Below are 15,188 nucleotides of genomic sequence, written 5' to 3' on the forward strand. Positions count from 1 at the left end.
TCCTGCTGCTCAGCATGGACCAAATGTTCATCCAGGCAAAACTTCAGGGTGGAGATTTCACAGCAGTGCAGGGAGATGGAGTTCAGGGGAAAAAAGGGTGTTGTGGTCCAGGGACCTGGGAAGGGGGCCCAAGACTTCAGGCCCAGAACTTTTGGCCAGAATGCCAAACTCCTGGAACCTACCTGTGTGTTGGGTTTTGAACCCAACAACAACAGCAAGATTTTGAACAAGACACCACCCCACACACCCACTAGCACATGTTAGGGCCCAGAGGAGCTGGGAGGTCCATATGGGGAGGCCAGGCTGCCTGGGGTGGGGTGGCAGCTCCAGAACAGCACGTCTTGCTCTCACATTTTGCCACTCCAGGGCTGGCCCTTTAAACCCAGACCATGATGTCACTGTAGACAGCAAGGGATGGGAGGGGGACTGCAGGTCTGAAGATGGACTGCATTTCCCAGTAGCCTGTGGCAAACCACACCCCTCCCAGCAGGTTCTGACTCACCACAGACTATTAACTAGTCCAGTTCCGGATTTCAGGGGTTTCTGAAGTGTCGGGCCATTCTGGGGTGAGAGTGGGGTTCCTATGGGGATGGCCTGGGGCATGGATGGCCCAGGCCAAAGCTGTGGGCTGGGCATAGCATGCTAGCCCTCTTTTCCTGCCAGTGTCCTGACACCATACGGATTCCTGGTACAAAGTCGAGTCCTTCTCTTTCCCTATGCTGTCTCCCTTCCAGAATCCGGGAGTCCAGCCCCCAGCTGGAACCCATCCCTTTCTGCTCTCTGACTTCCAAAGCTTCAGCCCTTGCCCTGGAGTCCGCCCTCAGTGCTTACCCCTTCGGTCTGGTAGCTCCCTTTAAGCGGTGCGGGGACTACATCTCCCAGCGGCCCCGGGGCCTCCCTGACGCAGTCCTCGCCCCCCCGCCCGTTGGGAGGTGCGGGCCGAGCGGGGGGAGGTGACTTGATGTCATCCTGAGCAGCTGGGCGGCGGGTGCCGGTGCGCACAGAGCTGGGGCTCCCACTGCGCCGCGCCGCGCCGGATCCGAGTCCCACCACTCAGCGGAGGTTCGCGCACTGCTGGGGCCAGCCCAGAGCCTTCCGTGCGCCCGGCCTCGACCCGGGGCCAAGCTCGGGGCATGCTCCAGCCCCCTCCCCGGAACCCGGCAGAGAACCCAGGAGCGCCGCCGCCCAGCCCCAGCGCCCCGAGCGGAACCGCCCCGAAGGAGTCCTGAACAAACGCCCCCGGGGGTCAGCGACCAAAGTCTGGGTTTCTGAGAAGTGAGCGTCCCCCCGCCCCACTATGAGGTTTGGGGGCCAGGAAGGAGGAGCTGAGGTGGGGGGAGGGTGCTGGCTTCTAGGAGGCGGGTGGCATGGGGATAGGGCCCTCAGTCCTGGGGAGGGTCCACAGCGGCCAGCGTCGGTGGATCAGGTACAGCCACATCCTGTAAGGGGTAGGGACGAGGAACAGGGCAAGCACTGAGTAGGGGCTGGCTTGGGGGATAGGGCCTATTCTGGGAGGGGTTATTTTGGAGCCTGGGCCCTTTAGATCTGGGAGAAGGGAGGGACATGTCTCTGATGGGAGGGGGCTGCACTCCTGTTTAGGTCTGGGCAAGGGTAGGAGGGAAAAGAGGACATGGGCACTTAGTTGCAGCCTCACAGATTGTCTCTCCTCAAAGAAATGACTGGCTCTCTCTGTCTCTTTCTTGCTGACCTTTCTGCCCTGACTTCATTTTCAAAAGAGCCAGGGTGGGAGCTATAACTGGATTCTTCTGGACCCTCCGGAAGGACCTTAGGCCTGAGCCAGCCTCCTTTCTACCCTGCCTGCCCCCCAGGACTGGACAGTCGTCAAAGGCCCTGGGGGGGGGCCCAGGACTGTGGTTGTGCCCCCCCCCCCAATGCCCCGACAGGATGGGCCCGAGTTAGTCCACCCAGCCTCACCCAGCATCCTCCAAGCCCAGAGGGAACCTCGGGGGCTCTGAAAGCTTGATCTGCCGCCTGTCTGCCATGGAGACGAAGCTGCCTCCTGCGAGCACCCCTACCAGCCCCTCCTCCCCGGGGCTGTCGCCTGTGCCCCCACCCGACAAGGTGGATGGCTTCTCCCGCCGTTCCCTCCGCAGGGCCCGGCCCAGGCGCTCCCACAGCTCCTCTCAGTTCCGCTATCAGAGCAACCAGCAAGAGCTCACGCCACTGCCCCTGCTCAAAGGTGAGCCAGCTGCTGGCTGCCTCGGTACCTGAGCCCAGGAGGGGACCAGCTAGGCAGCTGCCATCAGGGGGAGTTTGGGTGGCCCCTTCCAGGCTAGGAACTACTCTACCATTGGAACTGACCCCCAGCTCTCTGGCTCTCTGCTGACGCATGGCCTGACTGGCCTGTCATCCCTGGAGGTGGGGCATCTGGAATGGCGTCACCCTGGGGGGCAGACCAGGGCCAAGGGTGGGGCCCACAGCCTGGGTTACAGGAGGCCACTATCAGCCCAGCCAGCTGCCTGCAGCAGGTGCTTGACATGGCTCCCTGTGATCACTGTGTAGCCCCTACCCCCATCCCTGTGCCACTGGCCAGACTGGCAGAGCCAGAGGGCACCCTAGAGACCCATGGCCCTGAGCTCCCCCCGTCCAGCTCTTAGAACAGGGTGCCACCTATGAGAGGGAGGCAGTGGCTGTTTGGGTCACCTGTGGAAAGCCCACACATCCAGAGTTTGTGATCTTGCTTTAAAATCAGGCCATCATACTCTGTGAACCTGGATTAGGAGGAAAAGAAGAAGGGCCCCTAACCCCTGGGGGTGGAGGAAAGGACAAGAGTTGTTTGCTGTCTGCAAGGAGTGGGAGGTGGCACCAGAGCATGGGGTTTGGTGGCTGCAGAGGCTGCCTCAAGACCCAGCCCTAAGAATTAGAAGGGTCCACCCCACCCAGGGCTGTGGTAGCTGGGACCCAGGCTCAGCTGCCTTCCCTCCCTCCCCAGATGTGCCAGCCTCTGAGCTGCATGAGCTGCTGAGCCGGAAGCTGGCCCAGTGTGGGGTGATGTTTGACTTCTTGGACTGCGTGGCTGACCTAAAGGGGAAGGAGGTGAAGCGAGCAGCACTCAATGAGCTGGTGGAATGTGTGGGGAGCACCCGGGGCGTCCTGATCGAGCCTGTCTACCCGGACATCATCCGCATGGTGAGCACCAGGCACTCAGACCCTGGGGGATGGCTGAGGGGTACATGAACCCTACTGACCCGCCCACAGGAACCCTGTGTGGAGAATAAACCCTACACTCTTCAGCTTGGTCTCAACTCAAGGCCCATGTCTTCCTTCCCCTTGACCCCATTGCTGCCCTGCACCCACTTGGTCCCTCCTGGCCTGTCCCACCTCTGCACCTTTGCTTATGTTTGCCTGAGGCCTGTAGTGCCCATGCCCCTTACCTTCCACTGCCTGGCTCAGGTGCTGCCTCTTCCATGAAGCCTCTCTCAATGCCCAAGTTAGAAATTTCTCTTTTTTTGCCCAAAATGCCTGTAGACCTCACTGCTTTTGATCTTGTCTTTCCCACTGGATTGCATTTCATCCACCCTTGGGTCCCCAAGCCCCTGGCCCAGGGCTTGCATGAACTAGGTGTTCAGGTGATGATTACCCAAGGAATGAATTGCTTGCTGGGGTAGGTGCTGAGGTTGACCCATTACAACTTTGGATGAAGGACCCCCTGGTTTCTGCATTCAAGGGCTATTCCTTAAAGAACCCCAACTCTGCCCCTCAGATCTCAGTGAATATCTTCCGGACCCTGCCACCCAGTGAGAACCCTGAATTTGATCCTGAAGAGGATGAACCCAACCTTGAGCCTTCATGGCCCCATCTGCAGGTGTGAAGGGCTGGGGAGAGCAGGGATCCAAGTTTTGGAAGAGATCTGAGGAGAGGGGAGAGGGTCTCCTTAGCCCCTAGACTATTGGATGAGGACCACAGGGTGGGGTGAGTGGGTGAGGCTGTTACTGAATTCTCTTTTTTGTCTGTCCCCCTCCCCCAGCTGGTATATGAGTTTTTCCTGCGTTTCTTGGAGAGCCCAGACTTCCAGCCCTCTGTGGCCAAGAGATATGTGGATCAAAAGTTTGTCCTGATGGTGAAGTGGGGAACCCAAGCTGGGTGGTACCATAGGGCAGGGGCAGGCTCTCCGAGGAGTGTGGGATAGGATGGAAGCATCCTGGGGTTGACCTCTCACCTGACCCCTGATCCTGGGTCCCACAGCTCCTGGAGCTATTTGATAGCGAGGACCCCCGAGAGCGTGAGTACCTCAAGACCATCCTGCACCGAGTCTATGGCAAGTTCCTGGGTCTCCGGGCCTATATCCGCAAACAGTGCAATCACATCTTCCTCCGGTGAGTGGCTGTTGCCTGCCCAGCAGAGCCTGGGGGAGGGAGGGAGACGTGTTAGGAAGATTGAGGCAAAGGCTCTCTTGGTAACATATTACATAATATTGATTACACAAAGCCTGTGAAGTCAGCAGAGAATGGGTATTAATTTCCCTTTTTTTTGGCGGCTGGCTGGTACAGGGATCTGAACCTCTGAACCTTGGTGTTATGAGGCTGTTCTCTAACCAACTGAGCTAACTGGCGAGCCCTAATTTCCATTTTACAAAAGAGAAAATGGAGGCTGAGGGAGATGAAGTGGTTTGTAGGGATGAGGTCAATCTAGGATCTAAATCCTAGGATCTAAATCTTCTGAACCTTATCCTGCTGGGCCATAAGGACCCAAAGAGAGAGAGATTCTTTCTGCAAATGTATATTGAGGACAAACATCCACTAGGCATCAGTGGCCCACATTGGCCTTGTAGTTGAGATCACGGCTCTGGAGTTAGATGGCTTGCATTTGAGTTTGGTTCCATTATTTGGGTAAACTTGGGCAAACTACTTAAGCTCTCTCCTAGTTTCTTCACCATTAAAATGGGGATGCCACCTGTACTAAGTTAGGGACCATCATCAAGGTGAAGTGAAGCAATGCCTCCAAAGCACTCAATATGGTTCCTGGACCAAGGCTGGGACTCTGAAACATTAGCTTTTATCGTTATTAGCTACAAAATAGGGAGGACATGACCCCTGTCCTCCAGGAGCTTGGAGTCCATTAGATTCTCCATTTACTAACTTTGAGGCAAGTTTCATTTAACCACAGAGTCTTGATTCCTTCATCTGTAAAGTGGATTTAACTAAGCCCTTCCTCCTGGGACAGTTTTGAGAATTACATGGTACACAGTAGATTCTCTAAGTGTTTGTTATTCTTTTGGTTGACTGGCATGAAGAATACTTTGAGGCAAGTTTCATTTAACCACAGAGTCTTGATTCCTTCATCTGTAAAGTGGATTTAATAAGCCCTTCCTCCTGGGACAGTTTTGAGAATTACATGGTACACAGTAGATTCTCTAAGTGTTTGTTATTCTTTTGGTTGACTGGCATGAAGAATGAAAGATATAGGCTGGGTGCCTGCTGATTGGATGGAGCTGCGGTGATGAGGGTTAGGGTCTGGGGGAGAATAAGATGAGCTGGAACACTTCATGGAAGAAAGGGTTGAGCTGGGACTCAGTGGCAGAGGTGGCTGCGCTGAGAAGGGTATTTCAGAGGTCAGTGTTGATCTCAGTGAGGCCTGGTTTGGGGCACTGGGAAGGGATTGTGACCTCTGGGTGAGGATGAGTGTGCAATGTGTGTAAAGGTGGGCAGGCAGGATGGCTAAGGGGTGGGCGTGGGGTGGGCTGAACCTACCCCCACTGCTCTGAGCCCTCCTGCATTCTTCTCTCAGTTTCATCTATGAATACGAGCACTTCAATGGTGTGGCTGAGCTGCTGGAGATCTTAGGAAGGTAATTGTCCCTGGGCCTCAGGTGGAGTTTAGGATTCTGGGAGGAGGGACTGAGGTTATCTGAGCCCTCCTCTCTTCTGCCTCCTCCTCAGCATCATAAATGGCTTTGCGCTGCCCCTGAAGACTGAGCACAAGCAGTTCCTGGTTCGTGTCCTGATTCCCCTACACTCAGTCAAGTCACTGTCTGTCTTTCATGCCCAGGTGAGGCCTGGGCCTGGCCCTACTGCAAGAGGAGCTCCTGATAGAGTCAGAGAAGCCAGTGGGGTCTCTGACTCTATCAGGAGTCAGAGGTTAGGGCTGGAGGTTAGCTTGACACTCATGGGATGCTACCTTGCCTTCTTTATCTGTACTAATTCTGTTCCATCTACCTTAGACAGTTCCCACTGACCCTTTAAGGCTGACCTCAGGCATCAGCTCTGTGAAGCCTTACTCAGCCCCTTCCCCTAGTCAGAAGTAAACTCTCCTCCTACTATATTCCCAAAGATTGTGATACAGAATTCTACTACTGAACCTTCTGCAAAATTTATAAGGATTAGTTTGCTGACTGTTTCCCCTGTGAGATCATCATTATATTCCCAGCACACTGAGCGTGGTGCCTGGTATGTCCTAGTAAATGTACGTCCTAGCAGTTAGTAAATGCTTGGTGAATAAGAGAGTGGGAGACAGTAAGTGAGCAAATGTCTGGCATCCTGTCCTGGGCAGTCAGTCCTTGGCACTCAGCCTTCTGCTGACCCCCGGCTTCTTTCTCTCTACCCCACACCCCTTACAGCTGGCATACTGTGTGGTGCAGTTCCTGGAGAAGGATGCCACCTTGACAGAGCACGTGAGTAGCTCTGGGGGGAAGGCAGGCCTCTTACCTCTGCAGGTTTGACTCCTTTCTGCCTCAACCCCCACAGGTGATCCGGGGGCTGCTCAAATACTGGCCAAAAACCTGCACACAGAAGGAGGTATGAAGAAGGGCTTTGATGCCCACCAGGGAGGTTGGGAGGGCTCGGCTTCCAGGAGGCAGTCAGGTGTATGTGCATTGGGGGGAGATGTGAGCAGCTGTCTCTCTGTCCCTACCCCTGCCTCCAGGTGATGTTTCTGGGGGAGATGGAAGAGATTCTTGATGTCATCGAGCCTTCCCAGTTTGTGAAGATCCAGGAGCCCCTCTTCAAGCAGGTGGCTCGCTGTGTTTCCAGCCCCCATTTCCAGGTATGGTAGGGACAGGTGGTGGTGGGAGCAGAGGTATGGCCTGGGAAGGTCAGCTAGTTGGCCTAACACAGCTCCCTCTGCCCTCAGGTTCTCTTGCATTCCTGGGTCTGATAATGGGGAGACGCTGATGGTCAGGAGACCTAGGGTCAAGCCTCAGATCTGCCTTCCACTGGCTGAGGGGCTTCAGGCAAATCACTTCACCACTCTGAGTCTGAATTAGCTTCCTCATCTGTAAAATGGGCCAACAATGATCTCTTCACAGGGTAGTGATAAGGATCAAAGAGATGATGAGTATAAACATGTTTGGTAAACTGAAGTATGCTCCAGAATGGAGTGGAGGGTTGTTATCATTTTTCCCCTTTTCTTAGTGGGCTTAGATTTCATTAGTCCCACTTTAGGACCACACCAGGCTTCCCTGCATCATCCCAGCTAGCTGTAACTCATGTTCTCCTACATTGTATGTGCAGATGTTTTCCCATTCTTGTGAGCTATAAGCCAGTGGAAGTCAATTCTTCCTCACAGTGACACTGGTACTTCAGTTTATAAAACATCTTTTTTTTTTTTTTTTAAAGATGACCAGTAAGGGGATCTTAACCCTTGACTTGGTGTTGTCAGCACCACACTCACCCAGTGAGTGAACCAGCCATCCCTATATGGGATCCGAACCCGTGGCCTTAGTGTTATCAGCACCACACTCTCCCGAGTGAGCCACGGGCCGGCCCAGTTTATAAAATATCTTAAAGTCCAGTATCTCATTTGATTCTTAGAACAGCCCTGTGGAGGTAGGTATTATTAGCCCCGTTTTACAAATGAGGAAACTGAGACTGAGAGGTTAAATGTCTCGTTCAAGGTCATGTGGATGTAGTGGAGTCTGTAGTGAAAATTTGCCTCCGAGTGCTGGACTCCAAATCCAGTGCTCTTTTCTCTGCACCATCTTGCTTCCTCCAGTGGGTCAGATGAGCCTTGAGGATGGGGTGTATGGAGGTCGGGGGGCCTGGGTTTGGGGGTAGCGATGGATACAAGCAGTCAGTAAACTTAATTTTATAAAAACTAGTATGACAAGAGATGTTAAAAATTGGGGATGGGCAAAGGGAGGGAGGCAGCATAGCAAGTTCCAGAACAATACACAATACAGTGATAACACGTATGCATTCAAAATCAACATATAGTTATAAATAGTTATAAATGCATATTATGTAAATGCATAAAGAAAATCTGGAAGGACACACTTTAAACATGTAACAGTGGTGCTTCTGGAGAGGGGCATGAAATCAGAAATGGAAAAAAGTGAACAGGGAACTTCTGATTTGGACTCTAGACATTTCCATTGTTTAAATTGTTACAGGTAACATTTTTTAACAATTTAAAAAAATTAAAAAGGGATCGCCCATCAGATTAAAAATTAAACTGTGTTATATCACTTGGGGAATATGTGGAAAATTCTCTCTTGGGTGTGTATATTGATAGGATCCCCTTGGAGGATAATTTCTCAGCATTTATTAAAATTTTAAATGTGCAAGCCCCCACCCAGCACTTTCATTTTTCTGAAGGATGTGCCCTAAAGAGCATGGGTTAGAATAGCTATTGTGAGACCGCCCATTAACAACACCTTACATGTCCCTCTGTAGGTAGCTGGTGAAATGAACTATCCAGAGTCCAAACCATGACATCCATTGCAGCCTTTAAAAGGATGAAGCTAAATTACATATTTTGACTTGGGAAGCTCTCTAAAATACTTTTTCAGGATAAAAAAGAGAGTTGCAGAATGATCTTTATAATATGCTACCTTGTGTATTTTCTGTGGGTATGTACACACGTACGCAAATGCACAGAAAAAGTTCTCAAAGGGAACACACCAAACTGGTCCCAGTGCATGTTGTTCTCATCTCAACCTCCTCCCTTGACGCTGCCAAGAACCATCGTATCTCTGATCTACAATGTGCTCAAGACCTTCATGGAGATGAATGGAAAGCTGTTTGATGAGCTCACAGCCTCCTACAAGCTGGAAAAGCAGCAGTAAGTCTTGGGGGACTAGGCATTGGGGAGAGGGGAGAAAAGCAGGAAGAAAGCAGATCCTCAAGGCTGGAGGGAACTTTAGAGGACTACTCCAAGTCCTATTTGATCAGATGTTTAAAGTCTCTCCCTCATGTTCCTGCCAAGTGCTGGGCCATCCTATGCCCGATTGCCCACTGCATCCTCCAGTCATTCTTCCAAGTAGTTCTTCCAGGTACCACCCTGTTCTGACTACCTGTAGCTTCCTACCCTTCAGCCAGGGCCACTCAGAGCCTGGCCAGTTCATCTTCTCCACGACTGTGACCTGGGATCAGTCCCTCCTCAGTGCTTCCCTAAGCAGAGAGTTCCTACAGAGTCACAGAACAGAAAACAGTTCCGTGCCCTCCCTTTGCAGTGCTTCCTACCCTTCAGCCAGGGCCACTCAGAGCCTGGCCAGTTCATCTTCTCCACGACTGTGGCCTGGGATCAGTCCCTCCTCAGTGCTTCCCTAAGCAGAGAGTTCCTACAGAGTCACAGAACAGAAAACAGTTCCGTGCCCTCCCTTTGCAGTTGGGGTGGTGGTGAGGGAGGCTCGACTATGGGGGGCTCCAGGTAGGAGAGCTGCCTCACCTCTCTCCACAGGGAGCAGCAGAAGGCCCGGGAGCGTCAGGAGCTATGGCAAGGCCTGGAGGAACTGCGGCTACGCCGACTACAGGGGACCCAGGGGGCCAGGGAGGCCCCCCTCCAGCGGCTTACACCCCAGGTGGCCACCAGTGGGGGTCAGAGCTAGAGAGCCTCCCAGAAAGGGAGAAGCTAAACCCAGAGCTATCAGTCCCTCCATCCCTCCTCCTGCCCAGGGGCCCAGAGAGATACACACTTATCCCTGGCCTTGCCAGAGTGGGCTCTGAGGACTCCCTGCCCAGTCCAGTGTGGGCAGTTTTTACCAGGGGGCAGACGAGGAGAGGAGAGGTGGTCTTGGCAACAGAACTCTCAGGCCCGCATGGCAGGACTTGACCAGGGCAAGCTTGACCAGGAAGCTGCCATCAGGGATCTTCCCCTGCCTCAGGCCAGCACGACATCCTTTCTCATCCCCACCGTGGGGGTCCATGGTCTATTTATTCTCGCCCTGCTTACCCTCAATACAGACACTGTCCTGGGCCTGGGGCATCTTCCTTCCCTCCCCTCCCTTGCCCTATACTTCCTTGTCCCCTCTTTATTTATTGGGCAGGGGGAGGGGTGAGGGCACAAACAGGAACAGATTCACAGTGTCCTGGGGTAAGGGGGGGCGGGTCACAGTAATCATTGCCTATCTCCCTTCCTCTGGCTGGGGTAGACTTAATAAAGAGAGAAACTGAAGAGCTGCTTGCTTTATTTAGGGGTAGGGCAAAAAAGGAAGTAAAATGATGAAAGACTGGTTAGAAGGGCCAAGCAGAGAAAGGGAAGAGGCAAAAATTCCCCTCTTCTCAGGAGGTGACAGTCACAAAATCTTAAGAGGGTAAGAGCTGGAGCAAACCCCTCATTTACAAAATCCAATCGCAAGTAGCCAGCAGGGTTGGAACTCCCTCCAGTGTTTGAATCCCAGACCAGGCTTTCCTACCAGAACTTCAAACCCTCTAACCCAGGGGAGAGAGGAGGGAAGAGGATGAACTAGTAGCGTGAGAGGCGACACATGTCACACTGGCAGGCCTTGGCTGTGAAGATCTCGAGCTCCTCCCTTCGGGTCCCCACACACTGCAGCTGCACCTTCACCTGTGGGACAGGGGAGTCCACATTCCAGCCCCCCTTCATAGGGCCATCTTCGATCCCCATCTCCTTTGTCTTTCCCCCAACCCCCAATGTCCCATCACTGGGCTGGGCCCTCCTCACCTTCTTCAGGCTGCTGATGGTGCAGCACTGAGAGATGGAGGTGATGTTGTGTCGATAGCCACTGGCCACCAGCACAGAGTACCGGGAGGGGAAGGCACTGGACTCACAGTGGCCCACACAGGCTTGTACCACATGGGAGCCCTGGCAGGTGCCTTGGCGGTCACTTCGCACTGTCACGTTGATGGCTAGAAGGAGATGGGTGAGCAGTTGGTGGCAATTCTTCAAAGGCTTGCCCCAGCTCCTGTTGTCTGTTCCTCAGTTTGGGTCCATCTAGAGTGCTGCCTACCCCAAAGTGCAGTCTATCAGCTCTTTGCTCCCACCCAGAATTTCCACTCCCTCCAGCCCTCTGGTCCCAGAGGTACTCACGGTGCAAGTGGCAGCCTGGGATGGCTGCCTCCCGACCCTGGCCTTCCATGACTGCCAGGACCAGCAGGCAGAGGAGCAGGGTTTGGGGGGACACTATGGGCATCTGAAACACAATGGGTAGATGTCTCACTATGGGTATGCAGGTGGGAGGAGGAGTTCTTTAAATACTGCATGCCTCCTGGTGAGTCGGCCAGGGCTGGCTGGTCTGACAGGTGAGGTGTGCTTGAGTGAGGCTGTCTTTTCTCTGTATCTGTGTGTGTGTGTGTGTGTGTGTGTGTGTGTGTGTGTGTGCATGCGCGTGCAAGTGTCAGGATGGGTGTGAGTGTAAGCAGCTGTTTCTGGATGGGACTTAGGTGTAAGCCCTATGTGTGGTGATTCTCCCCTGGAACTTCCCTTGCCATCTGGAGCACAAACATCTTTCTCCCTCCATCTGCCCCATCTTAGCTTTCACAAACCTTGTCCACATCCCGAGGCCCTCCCCAAGCTCCTTCTGCCTCAGTGAGCTCACCACTTCCAAGGCCCAGGAATTGAGTGGCTCGTAGTCTCCCTGTGCCTCCTGCTGGTCTCTGGACTGATGCTGTCTCTCCAGGCTTTTATTTGCCAGCAGTTTAGAACCACGCCCTCTTGGAGATCAGCTTTCGGGCCAGCCTCCTTGCCTGAGGCCTCAGAACAATCCCACCTGGGAGATCATGCTCTTTGAGGTGTGGTCCTCAGAGAATGGCTTCTGCTGCCTCTTGCTTCCCTATCCAAAAAGTAGCCCATGGTCCAGAGCTGAGGGAAGTGAGATGTGGAGAAAGGCCCAGGAGTTGGTGGAGAGTGCAGCATGTGTGCAGCTGGAGAGAGAGGGGTTAAGGCCTTTGGCTGAGTTGTGGCCATCTGAATTTTCTTCTTTGCTGTGTGACCTTGGGCAGGATACTTCCCTATTCAGGGCTTTACTATCCCCAACCTTCAAACTATTAAACTCAGCCCTGCCCGTCTCTTACCAATTGCAGAGGAAAGAGATGATCCTCTTTCCACCGCTGCATTTAGGCTCACTGGCTGCTCTTCCTGAAGAAATATCGAAACGGGAAGAGAGAGCTGCAGGAATAAGAGCAGAGTAGGGGGGGGGGTGTCTCCTGAGATGTGCCTAGTGGCAGAGCCAGGGAGACTGGGAAGTTACTAAGTCTGTTTCAGAGTTTTCCTTCCACAGTGTCAAGCAGATGACTTCTCATCCTGTGGGTCAGCTACAATGTGGGGCTCTGAGCTGGAGTGTCCCCCTAGTTCCTCTAGTAACAGGGATCTGACTCCTAAAAGAGCCTGAAGCTGTCAAGTCCAGCAAATCCAGTCATTTAGTCCAGTTCTGGTTTTACAGATGGGGCAACTAAGGCTCAGAGAAAGAAAGTTACTAAAAGTCACACAGCTAGTTTATGTCAGGGCTGATTTAGAACCCAAATCTCCTGCTGTCCATCCATGGTGCTAAATTACTCTTGGAGCAAGAATGTACAAGTTGGAAAAAGACCCCTAGTCAGTAGTAGCCAGAGGGGCTGGGGCAGTGTAGAGATCAGAAGGAAGCCTGTGGTGATTCTGGGCAGCAACCCCCCGCCTCCACCAGCTTTGCCTCACTGACCTGCTCAGAAAGAGCAGGGCCAGTCACACAGACTGCCAGAGCTAGAGAGCTAGAAGGCACTTTACAGCTCATCAAATCCTATGCCCTTTTTCCAGATGAGAAAATAAGGAAAGCGACTTTCCCAAGGCTTCACTGTATTCCAGTCAGACTCGGGATGGGCCGTCCACATTTTAGAGTTGTGCCTTTCAGCAGCTTTGTAAAGCAGGCCATGTTTGGGACAGTAGGGTAAAGACAGTAAATACGACTTGAGAGGAACTGATGTTACTGATGTTGCCAATCCTCAAATCCCCACACCCTATGGCTTCCTATACAGCCCCTCCTCCCCTCAGGGAGGTCCTGGGTCTGCATTTGCTGGGCCCTACTGCAGCACTCCATCTCTTGTCTCCCCACTCAAGGTAAAGGCAGCAAAGCAAGGGGACTCAGAGGGACCTCAGCAGTCTGGTCCACACTCTCATTAGGAGACTAGCATGTGACATGACTCTGGCATGTGACAGATAATCAGGTATTTAAAGCCTTCAAGTGACAAGGGCTCATTACCTCACAAGGCAAAGTAATTCTAATACTGGACATCTCTAAATTAAAAGTAATTTCTTTGTCTTGCACTAAAATGAGCTTCCCTAAATTTTTACTGATTATTTTGGTTGTCTGCAGCCACACAAGTCTAAACTGTCTGTTCCAGATAAGTCCTTTGGTTGAAGACTGAGCTGAGGTGCCCTGGCCTTCTCTAGGCCCTAACTTGGACTGACTGCCAGTTAATCTGATAAAGTAATCTGTGTTACTGTCAAAGAGCCAGAGGGATAGACAGGTGGGAAGCATTTCATCTTCGGACAGCATACACTTTGGGGCCTAACTGGGTGAACTGGGAAGGTGATCATTCCTTTTGGATCAGCAGGGCTCAGAACAGTGAGTCTTGCAAGAACCCATTCCCTAACCCCTGGTAGCAATGTTTGAGGTCTGAGGTCAGGTACAGACACATCCACCCAAAGTAATCCTGAAAACAATGACCAGGTAGACCTAAGGGAAGTTTCATGCATTGTTTTTCTGTATTTTGAGAGAAGCGTTTGTTTTCTCTTACTCTCTCTACTTCACTGAAATCAATCAATAACTCTTCATAAATAATTTATTGCCATTAGGACAGGATAAACACATAAGAGGACTCTGATAGTTTGAGGGCTTTACTCCCCATGACTGAAGTGTCATAAGAGAAGGATAGAGCTGAAGGAGGAGTGGCTCAGGTGGAGCCACTGCAAGAGATGATCCTCTTTCCACCGCTGCATTTAGGCTCACTGGCTGCTCTTCCTGAAGAAATATCGAAACGGGAAGAGAGAGCTGCAGGAATAAGAGCAGAGTAGACTAAGACTCTACAAGGTCTTCTTCCCTTCTCCCCAGTTCCAATTAGTACTTCATTAGCTAGGGCATTGTTGCTCTGGGGAACCACTGAATGGAAATTCAAGTCTGGAACAGCACTTGAAAAGGTACCCAAATTAGATTATACTCAGGAGGGGGAAATAAAGAAAAAGAATTGCACTGGGATGGCTGAACTCTAGATAGATACAGGGATATGGTAATTGTCCTCCGCAAAAAGGACTCTGAAGACACAACCTAGATTCAGAGGGGAGAGAGAATGGAAACATTTTGGTAATCAAATCATCTGAATGACCCACACCCAAGTGATACAATAGTCTCTGTTCAGTCATTGTTTACAGAAACAGGCCCTATGCTGGGCACATCAGGGTGGGGATGAATTGTGTAAAAATGAAAACATAGTCTTTATTAAATTCATAATTAGGACCCTTGTTCTCAATCTCATGTCCATCATCTATCCTGGACATAACCAGAAACCTGTGCAAATAATCTTTCTTCTCTATTCTAATTTCCCTGAAGGACTCAATGAGGCAAGTTCTGAATCTAGATTGCTGCTCTGGAGCTGGATCTCAGTTCAATGGCAGAAGAGAAGTTTGTCTTACCTTAGAAATCCAAAGAAGCCACTGGTTCCTAGCTCTTTAGGTAGAGGTGGATTGTTTTGCTGCAATGGTGGGACAATTGGCCCTGCCAGGCTGTCCGCCAACTTAGAATCTGTAAGGAAAATACTCAGGTAGGAGAAAGGTGTTAGTCCATGGGCTACTTTCCTGTGAGCAGGAGAAGGCAGGATACCAGCAAGAGCCAAGGGCAGCCTCATGCCAAGATTTGTTTAAAGCCAGATGATTTGTTTGTTCTCAACTTCCCAATTTCATCTCAGCTAAGTAATACGGTATTCTTTTATTTTTTATTTTTTTATTTTATTTTTATTTTTATTTATTTTTTTTTTTGTCTTTTGTCTTTTTCCATGTCCGGCAACGGATCGCAACCCTCAGTGT

The 15,188-nt window shown here is 51.7% G+C and overlaps 3 protein-coding genes across 3 annotated transcripts in view; 1 reads left to right on the top strand and 2 right to left on the bottom strand.

Moving 5' to 3' along the window:
- The first annotated feature begins 1,027 nt into the window (after positions 1-1,027).
- Positions 1,028-10,349, top strand: PPP2R5B (protein phosphatase 2, regulatory subunit B', beta). The gene is made up of 13 exons (XM_008579997.1): positions 1,028-1,275; positions 1,737-2,200; positions 2,954-3,150; positions 3,725-3,826; positions 3,989-4,081; positions 4,207-4,337; positions 5,749-5,808; positions 5,900-6,008; positions 6,577-6,630; positions 6,704-6,754; positions 6,882-7,001; positions 8,872-9,017; positions 9,636-10,349. Exons 2-13 carry the CDS (start codon positions 2,002-2,004, stop codon positions 9,781-9,783), a joined length of 1,410 nt encoding a protein of 469 aa, XP_008578219.1. The 5' UTR covers positions 1,028-1,275; positions 1,737-2,001; the 3' UTR covers positions 9,784-10,349.
- Positions 10,350-10,640: 291 nt separating this feature from the next.
- GPHA2 (glycoprotein hormone alpha 2) lies at positions 10,641-11,328 on the bottom strand. Its single transcript, XM_008579974.1, has 3 exons — positions 11,226-11,328; positions 10,860-11,044; positions 10,641-10,742 (listed from the first exon to the last, which is right to left on the bottom strand). The coding sequence occupies exons 1-3, from the start codon at positions 11,326-11,328 to the stop codon at positions 10,641-10,643; spliced, it is 390 nt and encodes a 129-aa protein (XP_008578196.1).
- A 2,609-nt stretch (positions 11,329-13,937) lies between these two features.
- LOC103596360 (chromosome unknown open reading frame, human C11orf85) overlaps positions 13,938-15,188 on the bottom strand; it is a 21,045-nt gene continuing 19,794 nt past the window's right edge. Inside the window, exons 9-10 of the mRNA XM_008579975.1 lie at positions 14,799-14,907; positions 13,938-14,160 (exon numbers count right to left, since the gene is read on the bottom strand). Coding sequence (XP_008578197.1) covers positions 14,115-14,160; positions 14,799-14,907 — 155 coding nt within the window. The 3' untranslated portion in view covers positions 13,938-14,114. The remainder of the gene's footprint in view (positions 14,161-14,798; positions 14,908-15,188) is intronic.

Source organism: Galeopterus variegatus, unplaced genomic scaffold (genome assembly GCF_000696425.1).
Source record: "Galeopterus variegatus unplaced genomic scaffold, G_variegatus-3.0.2 Scaffold1999, whole genome shotgun sequence".
NCBI classification, from domain to species: domain Eukaryota; kingdom Metazoa; phylum Chordata; class Mammalia; order Dermoptera; family Cynocephalidae; genus Galeopterus; species Galeopterus variegatus.

What these genes read in the sequence shown, in the direction of transcription:
- PPP2R5B (XM_008579997.1), top strand. Translation starts at nt 2,002, where the DNA reads ATGGAGACGAAGCTGCCTCCTGCGAGCACCCCTACCAGCCCCTCCTCC. An exon ending in CTGCTGGAGATCTTAGGAAG is followed by an intron (nt 5,809 to 5,899) that starts GTAATTGTCCCT and finishes CCTCCTCCTCAG; the next exon opens with CATCATAAATGGCTTTGCGC. An exon ending in TTTCCAGCCCCCATTTCCAG is followed by an intron (nt 7,002 to 8,871) that starts GTATGGTAGGGA and finishes AACTGGTCCCAG; the next exon opens with TGCATGTTGTTCTCATCTCA.
- GPHA2 (XM_008579974.1), bottom strand. Translation starts at nt 11,328, where the DNA reads ATGCCCATAGTGTCCCCCCAAACCCTGCTCCTCTGCCTGCTGGTCCTG. An exon ending in CCCAGGCTGCCACTTGCACC is followed by an intron (nt 11,045 to 11,225) that starts GTGAGTACCTCT and finishes ATCTCCTTCTAG; the next exon opens with CCATCAACGTGACAGTGCGA. An exon ending in CCATCAGCAGCCTGAAGAAG is followed by an intron (nt 10,743 to 10,859) that starts GTGAGGAGGGCC and finishes CCTGTCCCACAG; the next exon opens with GTGAAGGTGCAGCTGCAGTG.